This window comes from Gobius niger (assembly GCF_951799975.1).
Source record: "Gobius niger genome assembly, chromosome: 2".
Classification (NCBI taxonomy): Eukaryota; Metazoa; Chordata; class Actinopteri; order Gobiiformes; family Gobiidae; genus Gobius; species Gobius niger.
The window spans coordinates 22,332,901-22,352,183 of NC_136853.1; the positions used below are offsets into that span (position 1 = coordinate 22,332,901).

A 19,283-nucleotide genomic window follows, 5' to 3' on the forward strand; every position below is an offset into this window, starting at 1 on the left:
ACAGCTCGATATTGTTCCTGTGAAAACACTGGGTTAGGCACAATTAAGGGCACCGGGCGGGTTTTCGCAAGGTACATTTTATAATTCTCGTATATTAATGAGGGCCTGACTTTTATTGACAGGCCGTTAGCATCGGAGCTAATTAAGAATCGAGTCCAACAGCTGAAATCGGGAGAGCTGAACGTTTCTTGACGTATATTAGGTGCCTGTGTGTTCCAGATGTGACTCAAATGCTAGTGCTGGCAATCAATGAAAATATTTATTGTTATAGTTAACTCGCAATTACTCGCACATTTTAATCTATTATAAATGTCCCTTGAATTATCATTGTAATACTCTAATCTTCTTATTGGGTAGGCTACCTCAAAAATAGGCAATTTTCGGGTGTGGATTAGAAAGTGCACTTTTTTCCCCTACATGGTTGGTTTAGAACAACAGTGCATTCTTATCCATGAATGCCTCTCAAATAGGCTATGTTGTGTTCAATGTCCAGTTTTATGGGGTAAACGTATCATTAGTATGTTTGGTTTGGTTTTCTCAAATTTAGACGTAGCCTATTGCTCTTCTGCTCCAAATGCGGCACAACAGCAGAGCCCAAGCACATGCACGACAGGCACATGTGATGAAAATAATGCAGCAGCAAGAAGCAAGGCACAGTTAGATAACAAGACGACGGCTTCTTACTAACCTGAGGAGAGCAGCTCCTCGTGGCGTCAGGTCGGTAGGCTGATCCACTTTAGTTCCAAACTTGCTTAGCGTAAAAGGTTGGTAAATACTTTATGTTAATGTCCCAACTTGCGGTCTTTCTCCCGCGCATGTGCAAATCGTCTAACATTGACCAAGCACATACTTCGGAAGTGAGGAATTGGGATGCTACAAGGATGTTAGGAAAGTTAGGCATGACTTTGGACCACAACAAATATTTCAATTAAGCAGCTCCCTTTTTCATTGATGTAATAAAAAAATCTGCTATAGAGCCTTTAATGTCTTATGTTTAGACCAGAAGCATATTAATCATTTTCTTCTGCATATAGCAATCCATCATGCAAATAACAACCATGGACATGATACGCATAGTCATGCAAACTCTGAACACGCAGTGGGTCTTAATCCACATGCAGCTGCAGAACACAAAGGTATCTGCACTGGCGACATTACTGAGACACTAATAACTACTAAATAGATGTCTTGCACTCTTTTAAGTCTTGTTCTTCACTTCACACTTATTATCACCCAGTAAACAATCATGGACATGGGACTCACAGTGAGACACACAGCTCTTCTGAACATAAGGAGCCAGATCATGGACATAAAGGTATCTCACACAGCAACTTAGATTCATTATTTATGCTACATGTGACATTATTCAACAAGAATCAGTTTATGCATTTCTTTTTATTTATTAATACCGGACATTGTATTTAGAGATGCATCATACAAGCAGTCACCATGGACATGAGACACATGGACACACAGCGTCTGAACATGCAGAGGGTCATAGTGCATCTACAGCAGCAGAACACACAGGTATCTGAGCAGTACATAGTATTCATTTAGAAGTAGTTTTATAGTTTTTCTAATCTCGTCCCTCACAGTACTGGTTCTACAATTTCCCATTGACAGTAAACAATCATGGACATGGGACTCACAGTGAGACACACAGCTCTTCTCAACATAAGGAGCCAGATCATGGACATAAAGGTATCTCACACAGCAACTTAGATTAATTATTTATGCTACATGTGACATTATTCAACAAGAATCAGTTTATGCAGTTCTTTAATAACTAATACTGGACATTTTACATAGAGATGCATCATACAAGCAGTCACCATGGACATGAGACACATGGACACACAGCGTCTGAACGTGCAGAGGGTCATGGTGCACCTACAGCAGCAGAACACACAGGTATCTGAGCCAGTGTTATTCATTTAGAAGTAGTCTTTTAGTTTTTCTAATCGTGTCCCTCACAGTACTGGTTCTACAATTTCCCATTGACAGTAAACAATCATGGACATGGGACTCACAGTGAGACACACAGCTCTTCTGAACATAAGGAGCCAGATCATGGACATAAAGGTATCTCACGCAGCAACCTATTAGATTAATTATTTATGCTATAGTTGACATTATTCAACAAGAATCAGTTTATGCAGTTCTTTAATAACTAATACTGGACATTTTACATAGAGTTGCATCATACAAGCAGTCACCATGGACATGAGACACATGGACACACAGCGTCTGAACATGCAGAGGGTCATGGTGCACCTACAGCAGCAGAACACACAGGTATCTGAGCCATTACATAGCGTTAGCCACATAGCGTAACTGCCTAAGTCATTTTTGTTTTGATTTTGGAAAACATGTAAAAAGACGTTCATTGTTTTTCTCTTATTGCCATTTTAACAATACAAAATGACTTCGGCAATTATGCTATGTGGCTAGCGATAGTATTCATTTAGAAGTAGTCTTTTAGTTTTTCTAATCTTGTCCCTCACAGTACTGGTTCTACAATTTCCCATTGACAGTAAACAATCATGGACATGAGACACATGGACACACAGCGTCTGAACATGCAGAGGGTCATGGTGCATCTACAGCAGCAGAACACACAGGTATCTGAGCAGTACATAGTATTCACTTAGAAGTAGTTTTTAGTTTTTCTGATCTTGTCCCTCACAGTACTGTTGCTACAATTTCCCATTGACAGTAAACAATCATGGACATGGGACTCACAGTGAGACACACAGCTCTTCTCAACATAAGGAGCCAGCTCATGGACATAAAGGTATCTCACGCAGCAACTTAGATTAATTATTTATGCTATATTTGACATTATTCAACAAGAATCAGTTTATTCAGTTCTTTAATAACTAATACTGGACATTTTACATAGAGATGCATCATACAAGCAGTCACCATGGACATGAGACACATGGACACACAGCGTCTGAACATGCAGAGGGTCATGGTGCACCTACAGCAGCAGAACACACAGGTATCTGAGCCATTACATAGCGTTAGCCACATAGCATAATTGCCTAAGTCATTTTTGTTTTGATTTTGGAAAACATGTAAAAAGACGTTTTATAGGAAACACATTGTTTTTCTCTTATTGCCATTTTAACAATACAAAATGACTTAGGCAATTATACTATGTGGCTAACGATAGTATTCATTTAGAAGTAGTCTTTTAGTTTTTTCTAATCTTGTCCCTCACAGTACTGGTTCTACAATTTCCCATTGACAGTAAACAATCATGGACATGGGACTCACAGTGAGACACACAGCTCTTCTGAACATAAGGAGCCAGATCATGGACATAAAGGTATCTCACGCAGCAACCTATTAGATTAATTATTTATGCTATATTTGACATTATTCAACAAGAATCAGTTTATTCAGTTCTTTAATAACTAATATAAACATTTTACATAGAGATGCATCATACAAGCAGTCACCATGGACATGAGACACATGGACACACAGCGTCTGAGCATGCAGAGGGTCATAGTGCACCTACAGCAGCAGAACACACAGGTATCTGAGCCAGTGTTATTCATTTAGAAGTAGTCTTTTAGTTTTTCTGATCTTGTCCCTCACAGTACTGTTACTACAATTGTCCGTTGATAGTAAACAATCATGGACATGGGACTCACAGTGAGACACACAGCTCTTCTCAACATAAGGAGCCAGCTCATGGACATAAAGGTATCTCACGCAGCAACCTACTATATTAATTATTTATGAAGAACACAGACATGAAGGTATAATGTGGCACATAACATCCAAACAATTCTACACAATATGTATTGTGTATTTCTAACTATTGCTGAACATTTTACTTAGAAGATACAAACAACCACCATGGACATGACAAGCAGGGACACACAGGGTCTGAGCATGGAGACAGACACAATACTCATGCAGCATCAAAGCACAAAGGTACTGTATCTGTATCCATGTTTTATTCTCCCTTATCTTTTTGTTGTTTAATTCAGTAGTAATGACTTAAGTGCTGATCTTGCATTGTCAATTCCCAGTGCACCACCATCAACATGAGGGCCACAGTCACACTCCAACCTCTTCTGAACATAAGGAGCACAGTTTTATGGGTATCCAGTTATGATATTTCATAATTGTTATGTGTAAGCAAGAACACTTCTAATTACTTTTATTACTTATGCTTTGACAAAATGAGCAGCAGCCCCTCATACAAATGCTCATCCTGTACATGAGACACATGGACACATCAGTTCTGAGCATGGACAAGAACACAGGCAAAGTAAAGACAGAAATCATACACAAAATGTATAATTTCACAATATTAACTCATTATTTTAGTCTCCCATAAGCCGTCATCACATGTCCCTCTTGGCCACAGTACCAAAAGCTCACCCACAAATGGGCACCAGACAGGTACCATTTTAAAGTACAAATCTCCTACATATGTTTTTAGTTAAAGTTGTTTATCTTCTGGTCTGTCAGTCTCTCATAGTCATGGACAAGTGCATGGACATGGTCATCATTGGCATGAACACGTTCACCATAGCACTCACCACCACCACAAAGCGTCGCACTCACATCACGACAGTACAGAGGAAGAGGAGAGTCGGAGAAAATCAGAGAAAAAAGGTACATCCAGCAAATGTAGCATCCCTTAGTTTAAACGTGGTGGATGTATGCTTCTGAGAAAAAGTACATCTTAATCTTTTCAAATAATAAGTAAGCAGGATGCAGTATGAGAACAAAAATAGTTGTGCTTTATGTCAGTCACAAAGTCATCCTACATTTAGAGGCTCACAGTATCTAGATTTTGCATAGCAGTAGTTTGGCTGTAGTGCTATGCCTCCTTCCACCGATATAACCTGACAGTTATCATAAGATGCAGAGACGGATCTTAATTTAGTATCTACCAAAGTGGCATATTTTTATCTGAAACAATGACTGAAGCGCAAGTCAAATCTCTTGACAGGAAAAGAACAAAAAGATGAGGGGAGACACTACTGCCAGAGAGAAAATGCCAAAGTTCGAGTAAAAATGTTAAACTGTACGGTTAGAAATAACTTACTGCGCATAATAAATGGAGGCTATACAAAATAATCAGATAAATTATATTTGGCAAAAGAGGCTTGATCACAAGGTTAGTCGACCACAGACAGTTCAATGTAGCGTTTGCTTGTATTTATCATCATGTACATATATTAAAACTTCTTCAAGGAATGTTATTATAAAGTTTAATGGAATTAATTATTGTCTCTCATTGGAGTCAGCACTTTTTGGGGTGAATCAAGTGAATACATTTACTCTTCCAGCATTTAAAAAAATATGCATTATACTGTATGTTTTAATTCTGTATGAAATTACTCAAAAGTAAAACTGGCCAACTCCGTGCCCAAAAGTCCAACGTCATTGCCGCCCATAGTTTTTTTTAACAGAAGGTTAACAGGAAAGCAAAGCCATATTGAATTAGACACAATGACATGCGGCAGTGCAGCCATGAATTATAAATAAAAGGATGAGTGTTGAAGGATTACTATTGCGTATGCGCATATTAAGCAGAGAAATTGCAGTTCTGCATGAAATAGAAAAATCAAGAGTAAAAATAAAACATACCGCAGCACTGGACGGATGCAATCTCACATTTCTGAGGCAACAATACTTTTGCGTGAACCGAAACACTAATATGGGCTACTTTTCAGACACTAGTAAATAATGAACTCTTTATGCACTGAAGATTGGTCCCATGAGTATGAAATCTATGTACTACTGTATCTTTATTCTAGGATGTGGCCACTTTCTCATTGTGTCTCATGTTATTCTGTGGCCGGAGGCAGTATTTGGTCCAGCTTTGAGAATGTGCACCACTTCATGTAGCAGTCGACTGTGTGTGAGCGCAGGATGTAGCATGTCAAATGTAAAACCAAAAGCTCTATTGTCCCTCAAGGGCTTCTGAAACTCTTGATCTCGGGAGAGCCGCAGGCCAAACAGTTGTTTGGAATCATATACAAAGATTTCAAAGGTAAGACCAGATAAGATGGATTGTTTATGCAGTGATAAAAGTGAATAGGTACGCTCTCAATGCTATTTGCCTTAAGTGAAAACAGCTGTGGACGAATTGCTTTCTTTGCATGTTTTATGTTTTTCATTTTCTTCTTGTGCATCATGAATGTGTGTCCTTTGTGTAACGGTTCAGGTAAGTACGGCATCGACACTTATATTCAACTACACACACAGTGCAGTTAGAAGTATGTATGTGAAAGATTCAGTCAATACAACATCCTGCTCACACTTAACAATTGACAAACACCTATAAAGCAGCGTCACTTGAAACGTTCATTTGTGGAACAATGTCCTTGTCTGTGGAGTAATTGACCATTTTTATTTAATTAGGCCCTTCTCCCATGCAGTGCTTGAGCACACTTCCCTCAGTGCTGAGAGAGGCACTTTACTGTGGCCCTCTCCCTAGCTTCCTTAAACTACTTCATTAATAATTCAGTTAGCATCATCAACCAAACAATAATGAAATAATATTATGATGGCTGATTAAATAACTAAACTCCCACTTTTTGCTATGCTTTTAGATGTGTATTTGCATAAACATGCCCGGTAAATGACTCTTTAGAGGACAGTGATGCCTTGCAGCTCTACAACTTCTAAGAGACAACTTCTAAAGCCTAATGAAACCCTAATTAGGAGCAGCCTTAGCCAAGACATTTGTAGTAGGACTATAAAACAGCCCCTCCATCTCTCGTTGCAATAATCTGAAAATTCCTGTAGAAACAGCAATATGACTGAATGCAGTCCAAATTTATACCAAAAGTTTATATGTGCTCTTGGGAAAGGGATCCAACTTGCAAAAAAAAGCAGCGAATCCAGGCACAAATACGAGCAGCAAGGAAGTAGTAAAAAGGTTTTTATTCGGATGACCAAGCCAACATGTTTCGACCACCAGGTCTTCATCAGGGCTTAATGTACTGTAAAAAAACAAGATGTTTTAAGACGATGTTTTCATGCTTTCAATTTGTGTATCTAGAAAGCCTTTCTTTAATAACGGTCATAATAATGGTTTCTTTAACATTTATGGGCCACACCCAAACCTGTTAATTTTATATTAAGTCCTGATGAAGGCCTGGTGGTCGAAACATATTGGCTTGGCCATATGAATATGGGCCTTTTAAAGGAACGGGCCACTGTTTTTCCATACTGAGATTATGTTCTTACCTGAGCTTAGACAAATTGATACATACCTGTCTGGTCTGTGTGCCCGTGGAAGAGCGTGGTCGCTTCTAACTTGACCCCGTTTGGAGCTATAGGAATATACTGGGAGAGGCCATGTGCTAACAACATCTTTGGTCGTTTTGCGTGACTGAGCGCACACACAAAGACCAGGCAGGTACGCATCAACTCGTCTAGGCTCATGTAAGAACATATCTCAGTGTGGAAAAACGGTGGCCTGTTCCTTTAAGTTCTTCCTTGTGCTACTCGTAGTTGTTTGGACAGTCTGGGTTTGTTGCTTTTTTGCAATCTGAAAACTCCATTGACCATTTTTCTTTAGTATTCAAATTGATTTAAAATGTAATAAAATGCCTGTCTCATGAATGTGCACCAATGTTATGTAATATCAATCATCTTATTTCTGTTTTTTTTTTAAACTGTGATAAAAAAGGCAAGTGACAATTAACATGCCAGCTAACACTCCAGCTGAGACCGAGCTCTTCAGTGGGCAGTGGGATAGTCACAGAAATCCCATCAGTAATCAGAGTAGCGCAGCATTCAAGCACACTCAGCAAACCTGTGAGAGGTTGGTCATTTAGAGGGAGTGACCTGCCTTTATTGAACCAATATAGACTGAGATAAGTGCGGTCATAAAAATACACAGCTCCATTTATTTCTCCACTTTTTCTTCATGATGCAGAGCCTGTTCATGCCAAGAGAATTACAATCTTGTGTCTTTAATGTGAATGTTTGATCTGGCAGACTGTGAGTGCTACGGCCACTCCAACCGCTGCAGTTACATCGACTACCTGAACATCGTCACGTGTGTGAGCTGCAAGCACAACACCAGGGGTCAGAACTGCCAGCACTGCAGGCTGGGATACTACCGCAACGCCTCTGCTGAGCTGGATGATGAGAGCGTCTGCGTAGGTCAGTAAGCCGGGGGTTCTCTGTGTCTAAAAGTGTTTGTATGTGAGATAAAAATAGAAAAAGACAACCACACGCAAATTAGACAAGTGGTCAGTAACTTAAAAGGCCCCGAGGTGCAAGTTACCAACACAGCACAAGGCGAAAAAACAAATCGTATATATTTTAAAATTGAATGAAAATCAGTCTTTAGCACTCAGTGTGATTGACTGACATTCCTTCCTTCTCAAACAGTGTTTTTAAACCACTTCTCAGTCAGAGTTCAGCTCAAAGAGAGACGGACAGGCTGCAACTGCTGCAACCAGTACAGTTACTACTACTACTACTACTACTACTACTACTACTACTACTACTACTACTACAAAGAGCCTCATCACCAACTTCTTCTGTAGCACTTTCGACAGTGTGGTTCTCCAGTTGCTCCTTTGGGGACAAGAAGGACCTGCAACGAGAATTCAAGCCTGCAGAGAGGATTATTGGCGCTCCTCTACCTTCTCTTAGAGAGGAATAATAGGAATTAGCAGAGGAATAAAATTTGTTTTGTTCTTCGGAATATTGTAAAGGCAGAGATATCTGTAAAAGACCTCTTGTGAATCTAATTATAAAGCCTTTTTTTATTGAAGCTGTACATTATTGTGAAATATGTTTATAAACTTGTCCTTGTGAAGAATTGGAATGTTAGAAATGCATTTAGAAAGTAAGGAATGAGTTGAGACTTGAGAGACAAGACCACATGAGTAAAAGAAAACTGTGCATAATAGTAACAAACAAGTTCTCAGGCACCCCAATATTGTCTTTTTCAGAGTGCAACTGTAACCAGATGGGCTCCGTCCACGACAGGTGCAATGGCACAGGCTTCTGTCAGTGTAAAGACGGAGCCTCCGGGGCCAAGTGTGACGAGTGCGTGTCCGGATACTACTGGAAACAAGGCTGTTACCGTAAGTACTGTATGAGTGTTCACTGTGACGGAGGAGGACCTTTAGTGAGTGCACTTTGGGCCCAGCTTGTGCTTCCACGTGTTTTCTTTACTCCAAGGGAAATGTATCATGTAGCTCATTAGCAGCATCAGCTGTGGCTTAAATTAATGACCCTGCCATGCCTTAACCCCATTACACTGACCACCTTCCACTCCCAGACCGCTCCACCTACGCATAACAGCCAAAGGCACACCTACAGCCGGGCTGATTTACCATATTAGGACTGTAGCCATGTTTGTTTTTATCGTGACAACTACATTCAACAGTACAGCCAATTATCTGCTGTGTCGGCTTTGTGTAATTATTTCTTGTCATTGGAGCTGGCTTCTCTCTATTCTTTCCCCACAACATCTAGGTCAAGTATCTACAGTATGTAGCTCTGTGTCTTCCTAAGCCTTTTTATAGCACGCTAATGATGTCATTTGTTTATCTAATCATTAAATAAATATCACACACACTCACACACACAGCACAGCACAAATCATTTTGCTGTGAGGGACCAGTGACTGAATGCAAAAAGCCAATGACTGAATCTAAAAAGTCAAGGCTGAATAAAAAGCAGCCTGAAAAAGGTGCACAACAGAAGGTAAGGTAAGGTAAGGTGATACTTTATTGATCTCACAGATGGAGAAATTGCATTCGATGAGAGAGCATCCGGCAGCAGCACCCATTCAGTGCGCACCACTCTTTTTTTTTTTTCTTTGGTGAAAGATCGTTGTGTCGCGGCCGCCATCTTCACTGTTTTGGTCACAGGAGGAGCACTGGTTGATGGGAAATCCGTAGACGATGACCACGGCGGTGGAGCTCTTGCGCTTGGCCACGATGTTCTTGGCCACACAGGTGTAGTTGGCCGTGTGGGACAGACGCGCCTGCTTGATGGTCAGAATGGTCCACGGTGATGTAGAAGTTCCCGTCCTCGGCCGGGTCCATGATCTCATTGTCCTTCAGCCACTCCACCCGCATGACCTTGGAGGATGGAGAAACTGTAGCTGTAGCCTCTGTCTCCTCTGATCATCTGAAACGGTGCACCGCCTCCTGGGCTTGTCCTCGTCTCAGAGCGTGGTGTCCTGCACTGGTCAGCTCCACCTCGTCCTTCCCCTTCCTCCTGCACAGCTCCCTCCACAGTCTATCACCATCTCCTCGTTGGTCCCTTTTGTTGTTTCCTGTAGCTCCTCTTGTGACGCCTCCTCCGTGCTGCAGGTGTGGGGGCTCTTGGTGCCTCTTCACTGAAGAAGGCCAGATGTTGCCTGCTGCTATTATGAAATATTTCTCCTAACTTTCACTACAGCTTTCTTCTGCTTCACCTCAAATGACAGAAGTCTTCAATGGCTGACATTTGGCCTTAACTTAATGCAAATAACACAAAAGTCCATCAGGCTCTAACAAAAAAATATGAAATTAAGCGAAACAATACAGGTGAAACTCGGAAAATTAGAATATCATTCAAAAGTTCATTTATTTCTGTAATTCAACTTAAAGAAGAACTAAGTAACTTGTTTACCTGAACAAATCCTTCTCGTAGTCCTTCTGGTGTAATACAAGTGTTAATAATGAGTGTTTCATCAACCACCCTTGCAACTTCCTGGCCTTGGCGCAATACACACTAATGGAATCACGACAATGAAGCTGACAGGCTAACGGGCAAAGCTAACTGAGGCCTAGCGCCACTTTAGCGGTGTTTACGGCCACGTTTAAGTATCTCCATTGTGTAATTGGATGTACAATATCCCTCTGTCCCTTTGTCTTTTCTGTCAGCGTAGTATTTACTCTCACGGACAATTAATGAGTAAAAAAAAGCAACTTGCTACGACATCTGCAGTGGCGCTTATGGCCTCTAGGGGCATGAGTTACTTAGTTCAGCTTTAAAATCTGAAAGTAATATATGATATAGACTCATTACATGCAAAGTGAAATATGCCAAGCCTTTATTTGTTATAACTTTGATTATGGCTTACAGTCCATTTTCAAAATATTATAATTTTTTATTTGGGGTTTTTACAAGCTGAGCCATAATAATCAAAATTATAACAAATAAAGGCTACTTTGCATGTAGTCTTTCATATATTAGTTTCACAGTTTAAGTTGAATTACAGAAATGAATGCACTTTATAAAGATATTCTAATTTTCCGAGTTTCACCAGTAATTCAGAAATGATAGAACCTGTTCTTCTCTTACAGCCTATGTCTGCGATGAGGAGATGCTTCTCTGCCAGAATGGAGGAACATGCTACCAGAACCAGAAGTGCATATGCCCTCCGGAGTTTAAAGGTGTGCTGTGCCAACAATCTCGCTGTGAGGCGGGCAAGGACTGCAACGGTGCATCTTCAGCGCGCCTCTCTCCAGCCCTGCTGCTGCTCTGCACTCTGCTACCTACCTACCTGCTGGCCACGTTAAGCCCCCACTGAGCCACAAACACAGCGTACGTCTGTGTGTATAGTGTATATGCGGCTGGGGGCAAGTCCCCACGCTGTTCCCCTGAGAATGCACTGCAGCACTATAAGCGCACAGCCACGACAGTAACTTAGCCCAAAACGCTTTCTGGACACACACATACATAGAACTCATAAGACTGTTAACACAACCAGTGTGTGCTCAGGTGTGACAAAAACTAACAGGGCAGTGACCTCAGCAAGAACAGATGCAGACCAAGGGGGGAAGAAACCATGCCAACCACTGTTCCCTTTATATCAACGCTGGAGCTACGTGCATCAAACCAAAAAGCATAAACTGAACACTTCCTGCACCACTGTTCACGTCAAAGGGAATGGCTGTTGTATCACCAGGACATTTCTGGGTTTTGTTCTGTTTGAGTTCAGGATCTCACCATTGTTAGACTCCTCATTTATGGTGGGCCAATCTGTAACCAGCTCAGTAAGACTCATCATTGCGATCAGTCTTAAAGGCGAGGCCAAGTTACCCTGCTGCTGAGGCATATACAATATATTCTATTGCTTAGGTTTTATTTTTGCTCTGAGAAGTGGGACATGGTTTGAGTTTAGTCAACTGCATTGAAAATAAAAATCCTAAATCAGTGTAACTATATGGCCACCAACAGCAGAGATTATACATTATATTATAGCCAGGGGGATTATCGATGATTAAAATCTCACTCACTATTATGGATGTTATAAGAATGAGTGATTGTTTCCACACTTTAAAAGATTTATTCTTCACACAATATTCAGGAAGCAGATTTAACTTCTAAATCGAAAAAGAGAAAGCAAATCAAAACACGTATAAATATTATATTACATTATTCAAATATTTTTTGTAGAAATTATTTTTGTTTGGAGTTACAATAAATTATGAAAAGATTAAAGTTACAACTATTCCAAGCATTTTATGACTCTGGTTGTAAACCTTACAGTAAATATGACTGTTATTTAATTTCTTGTTTGGTTTTTATTTTACTGTTTTACGGCAACGGAAGATGTACGAGAGGTGAAAAACAAAGACCCGAAGTTACATGATTTATTTGCATCTTACTCACATTTTAAGACACTAGAGGTGCCATATCACTTTGTCCGTACGTTTTTAGTTAATTTTGTTGAAATACCTGCTTTGACATGATTGATCTTTTTTTGTCGGCACAAATACTGTCGCCAATGTGGCTGCAACCAACAATTACTCTCGGCAATAGATTCCTCCGAACAAACAGACAAAATAGTTTAATCATCAAAAATGTTTGTGATTCTCAAAACTGGGTTCAGGGTTCAGTGCCAGTACTTCAAACATGCATTCACCATCTGTGCAGTTTGTTTCTTCAATTACTCTTCTGTTGACTTTACAGAATAACAAACTTCATTAGACAAAGAACCTGATAGAAACACAATCTTATTTTTAGGCTTGTAGGTTAGTCTCCCCTACATAGAAACATAATATCATAAGAATTACACTGGGAACTGGCCGCTCGCACCGGTGCAACCAAGAAAAACACATTTAGTCACTGTTGCACCTAATAAACATTTGGGTGCCTAAGTATCTGCTTGGAGCGTTGCACTGCTCTGCCTGCGTAGTCAGAACATGGCATTTTGTAGAGTCTGTGTATATCCCAGATCAAGATTACTCGATTACTAGATTAGATTATTTCAATAATCACTCAGTCGGCGATTCATTATGTAGTTGTTTTTCCCCTATTGCCACAACATAACAAACGAATGACAACAAATGAACAAATGAAGAATGAAAACATTCAGTCAAATATTGTTGAATGAGCGGTAATAATGGCATACATCATAAAAATATACTTAATCAAAATATTCTAGTTGATTCATTCAATTGAACATTTGAGTATAAATACAACCTATTGAGTAGGTAAATCAACGAGGTAACGCTTAATTGAAATAAATAGAAGCAATGATATCAATAGAAGCCATAATTATTAATACATATATATTAATATCATTAATACATACCATGCTTCTTCTATTGTGCAGCACTTCTTTCAAGTCACATCAGAGCTGTCTCTTTCAGCAGAGTGAAGCCTCCACAGTCCTTCAGGAAAGTGCTCCATTGCTGAGTCAGGGCAGGTACTCTGGATAAGAAGACATGAATGCTGCATTAGAGGTGGATACAGTGAACATCAAAGATAAAAGTGAAACTAAACCTGGGAGAAATGACAAGACAAGGATTTGGGGAACTACTCTTCTTCTGAGATGCTGGGAGCTGCTGTATTAGCTATTCTGTATGAAAGGCCCATCTCCTTTGCGCTGTGCTGGTGTCAAAGAGTCAGACTGGGGAGGGAATAGTTTATGAATGTAGAACATCCACAGTCGATGTAAGTGATTTATGCTTCAGGTACGTCCTAATGGGCTGATCTTATAATCAAATTAACAACTTAACACACAGCACTCACAGTGCCAACATGATTTCACAGGCAGAAGGAAGACAAATGAGAAACAGCTGATACTGTCAGGCCTTTGAATAAGTGTGGATGCTGAGGATGGACATGTAGTAGCGTTTATGGCAAGTTCACAGAAATGTTTCTTTGAAGACATTTCTCCAAAATATACAAATGTTCAGTGAGTTTTACCATGAAACTTAAGATAATCAATACATGTTTCATCAACAGTGATTGTAGAATATGACAATAATGTAACTGTGTGCATTACAAAGAAGACAGTACCGCTATACTGTATATTAAAACATCAAAATACCACACTTCACAAGAACATGATGCACGGTGGCACATAAGTTTCCTCCAGGTACACCGCTTTCCCCTACAACTAAAACATGTACAATGGGCAAGGTAAGGCAAGGCTACTTTATTTATACCGCGCATTTCATACACAAGGCAACTCAATGCGCCTTTAGGTTATTCCTCCAGCCAGGTGAGACTGACCGTTAGCCTGGATCTGGAGAGGAGCCCCTGGGTGCCCACTGCTCCTACAGGTTGCCCCAGCGACACTTGAAAGATGGGTCAAATGCAGAGAATGAATCTTCCTACAGGTATCAAGTACATATTAAACTTAACTGTTAAAAAAACAAGAACATAGCACAAATACAACCAAAATGTTTTGCTTTTAAAAGAACTCAAAGCATTCGATACCATTTGGAAGAGTTGTCCACTTTTTGTGGAACCACAAAAGCACTGCACCAAATTTGGACCAAACACGGGGAGTCACAAGATTGCCATGTGAGGACAACTCATACAGCACATGCTCACTGCAATTTCATGCATCAATCCTTCACTCAATACTCAATAATGGTAAGCAGTGTGTGATTTTTATTTTTTTGTTGACCAGGAAAGTCCCACTGAGATTAGGAATCTGTTTTCCAGGGGAGTCCATGGGGTGGTAGGGGAAACCAGGATACCCAGAGGAAACCTACGTAGGCCCAGCATAACCTCCAAAATCAGACGAGACTGGGCAGTGTAGATGTGACCACAGCGGTCACATCTACAGTTTTTAATTTTTTTTATTTTATCCTACTGGAAAATAAGTGGTACAGCGCTGATCATGTCAGACTATATCCATGACCGGACCAAAAATAAGAAATATGAGCTTCTTTTCCCACATTTCACATTCTCACTCTATTCTAAACCAAATGGTCAAGTATGCCGGTGTGTTTGTTTCAAGTCTGTCTTCATCGGAATGCCCCTCCTGCTGCAGGTCTGACTCTGAATAATGATGCTCCTCACTTGCTTGACGACTACAATGTAAACAATCGAAAAAGCATTATCAGAGTTGGCAAGATTTCTGTGCACAATCTGGACCATACGCGCAGCGACTGCAACATTAACCAACAAGCTAAATGAATATTCTGCAGGTCAGGCTTATCCTCAATCATTGCAGCGCCTCCTTATTTCAACCTCAGGCCGCTTTCCAAAGATTCACTTTATTTGCTAACCGTTTTGAAAAGATTGTTTGACATGGGCTGTTTGTAGCTGATCTGGTAAGTGATTTAAACTATTATTGCTTAATAATAGTCATTTGGCACTACAGAACTAGGTATACTGTATGCAGAGAAAGTTGGACCAAATATTTGCGGAATTTCTCCAACAATAGCCTTTTCTTTCGGTGGAGCCTTGACAAGTCAGACAGATGTGTCCACACCCGATCAAACTTGACCTCCTAGTTCAGAATAAACTAACAGTGTGACAGTGGATCAACCCAGAAACCGCACAGGAAGTGTACCTCATGCTAAAATCATATCTCAGGACAATTCACAAAAGAGAAAATCCCAAGAGAAATAGTCAAACAGCATGGCATCACCACTTCTTTAAACATAACAATACATGATGAACGGTAGATTCAGACATTTATGGTTTTCAACATTTGTTTAGCTTTGTAAGAAAACAGTCTGAACGTATTATCACAAAGCGCAATATTAAAGATTTTTCTGAGCAAGCTTTCTGTCGTGATCTGTATGAATTTGACATAGAATAAATCGAATTCATGACTTCCACAGTGGATTTACCAAACATCTTCACAAGCATGCTCCTGTCAAACATTAAAAGTTAAAGGTTGTAATAATGGATGGTTTGGTTCTGATTTGGATGGCCTGTTTTAGGAGAGGAATTGAGCATCGCAAGAGCCAGAAAACTTAAACAACGCTACAACATTCTGGAAATTAATAAAATTCTCATATCACCCATAGTGAAGAACTCTCACACTACCACTGATAAAGTAGATGCTTCTGAGTTTTAATGATCGTTTTGTTGCTTCTATGTCCATGTTTGATACCTCAAAATATTCACATAAATCTCACTTCCTTTCATCTTCAAGTGAAGAAACCTCCTCTTCTCTTTGCTACTTCACCATTTCAGAAGCGTCAAAGGATCTTCAACATCAACATCTCCAACATAAAAAAATGATTTTATTGCCCCCCTATACCCATATTAAAGCAGGTTTATTCAGCATGTGATTGGCCCACATGGATGATCTCGGTGTCTAAATGTAGCTGATGCCTGGGGGTCGCTGTATTTGTTGAAAGAATGCATCTATAAGCCAGTGGGAGGGAATAAATGACACAAGGGTTAGTTACAGACCCTGTTTAAGTCGTACCAAGGACCACTATAGTCCTTACTGACTTGAAAAGATCGTATGAGTCAAATATGAAGAGTAATACCACAGTATGTTGAATATTCATGTCTCTGAATGCCGTACTGATGGTAAATAAACTTCTGGCATTACAACTATGGAACAGCTCTAAGTCCTTGATGGGGGACTGAGCTTTATCCTTTTTCACATGTATCACTCTCATTTCATATAATGAGAGCAGGCAAGTATGTCTAAGTGTGTCTGTTCCTAGAGATCCACTTAATCCCATGCATGCTCTAAGAGTCAAACTGATCCTTGTTGTATCTCATTCACCGACATGAGCCAGAGGGCTCTCAGTGACGGCAGCCTCAGTCTCCAAGTTAAGACACTCTCTGCAGTTGCCTGAAGGCCTCAGTCAGGCAGCCCGCAGAAACATTTTACAGATTCAAATACGTGAAAAAAGAAGATCATTTTCCGCATATCATTTCTCTCTTTCAAATGTAGTTTCACTGGTGTGGAGGTTAGCACTAACACTGTTATTGACTATGAATCAAAAGGGCTGACGTAATCATTAAAACAATTATATTGTTTCCCAAGTGAGCTAAAAGTTGTCAAAATATAGTTCAAATTACATGTAACACAAGCAAGAGGCAGGTGGAACCTTTTTTGTTGATGGTGGACTTTTTTTTTTTTTTGCAAAGGATAGACAGTGAGTGCTCAGAGCTGAATGTCAAACACTGCATCAAGAAATGTGTGTCTTGAAAGTATCCGATAGTTTGCCAATGCAGCAACAACAACAAGATGCAAGGTTCACCAAAAACAAGGCCTGACATGCAGCAAGTACAAGAGCAGCGAGTTCAGCACAACTATACTCCCTAAAAGAGTTCTCCCAAAAGCTTGTATTAAGACTGAGCAACTGGACTGCTTTGAGAAAAGAAGCACAAACTACGGCAGAGCAGTACGTGTGCATTTCATAAATACAATTCTTCGTCTTTTCTGTGAGAAGGCGAAGAATATTCACTTTGTTGTGTGTTTCTGTGACCCTGTAAACGGACCCTTTTCTTCCTGAACCTCTGCTGCTTCATGCTCCGCAGAGCACTGAGTCAGCTGTCACTGAATCTACAAGAGAGAGCTACACTTGTGTATTTACAGTAAACTTAAGAGGGAAGGGAAATATGTAAGAAGGAAAAGTATGCAGTTCTGTGCAAGGTCTCACACTCTTGGGCAGATTGTTCTTGTCTTTTTGCATTGTTTAAAGAATAATATATATGGAAAGGCGGTTTCTCTAACAAAAGTAATGCCAAAACCAGGGCTGAGATCTTCACAGTGATTCTAATCTACTTAAAACAAAGTTTAATTGATCAAAATACACAATGTTAAGAACAACTTAACTTGTTTACCTTAATAAATCCTTTCCGTAGTCCCTCTGGGGGTAATACAAGTGTTAATGGGATGATTGGGGGTCTTTCATCTCCCCCTGGTGTCTCTGTCCAGAAAACTAACCTTGCAACTTCCCTGTCCCCGGGTCAGAGCCACCAATACACACTAATAGAATCACGAAGAAGAAGCTAACAGGCTAACGGGCAAAGCTAACTTTGGGCTAGCACCACTTTAGCATTATTTACAGCCAAGTTTGAGTGAAAAAAAAGATCTCCATTGTGTAATTGAGTTGTGGCCCATGTACAATATCCCTCTTGTCTTTTCTGTCAGTGTAGTATTTACTCTCACAGACAATTAATGAGTAAAAAAAAAAAAAAACATGCTATGACACCTGCAGTGGCGCTTATGGCCTCTAGGGGCATGAGTTACCTAGTTCTGCTACACACACTTTTTTGTGGTGTTTAAATAAAAAAACAATAAAGAATCAAAACTTTGAGGTGACCAGAATGAGAAACTGTGTAATTTTAACCAAAACAATATAGTTAATAACATTCTCCTTGTTTGTCAGTGACATGACTATGTGAGTGCATCAAAATATTGTATTCGCTTTGACTCAAATTCTGCCCGCGAAGGAGAAGTAGCATGCCCTTAAAATTTCTGACTGAAGCAGAACTTGAAGATGTTGCTAAAGAGATGCAATGCCTTTGGGAGCTCCACTATAAGCCTCTTTGAGATGCAATGTCTGGCCTTAATGAGATCTGCCAAAAGCACTCTGCCACAAGAAAGAGATAGAGATGGAGTCAATAAGGTCAATTTAGAGGAGCCTGTTCACAAAGTCCCTGCAGACCCTCACGTCCAAAGTCGGAGCCGACACCAGTAGAGCAATTACTGCCACCACCAAGGTTTGCCACACGTCTATGAATGAATTAATCCTCGCAAATGTAGACAGATAAGTACAGTAGGCACATTTCACTGAAGTATCTGCATCAGCGTTTTTGATTTTTTTTTTAAATGGTAGTCAAATAGACGCAAATATAAGCCACTACAGAATGAGAACTAAATGTGACTAAAATCATGTATGTAAGAGTGTTCTTGTGAAACGTGTGTGTCAGCAGGCAGACCAAGTATACCATCTGTGAGTGGCTCTGCTGTGGCTTCACACTTGTGCTTCTGTCACCTGCGATGAGCTCATATTGCCTCCACCTCCACCCGCAAATGAGGCCACAGGGCAACGCTCAACCACCGTTTCAACACACCATTTTAAAGTTGCCTCAAATATGAGAACGTTCAAAAA

The 19,283-nt window shown here is 40.1% G+C and overlaps 1 protein-coding gene across 1 annotated transcript in view; it reads left to right on the forward strand.

Moving 5' to 3' along the window:
* The window catches only part of ntng2b (netrin g2b), a 57,504-nt gene extending 45,101 nt beyond the window's left edge, over positions 1-12,403 (forward strand). The window contains exons 6-8 of the mRNA XM_079551925.1: positions 7,987-8,154; positions 8,955-9,089; positions 11,307-12,403. Coding sequence (XP_079408051.1) covers positions 7,987-8,154; positions 8,955-9,089; positions 11,307-11,533 — 530 coding nt within the window. The 3' untranslated portion in view covers positions 11,534-12,403. The remainder of the gene's footprint in view (positions 1-7,986; positions 8,155-8,954; positions 9,090-11,306) is intronic.
* The last annotated feature ends 6,880 nt before the right edge of the window (positions 12,404-19,283 follow it).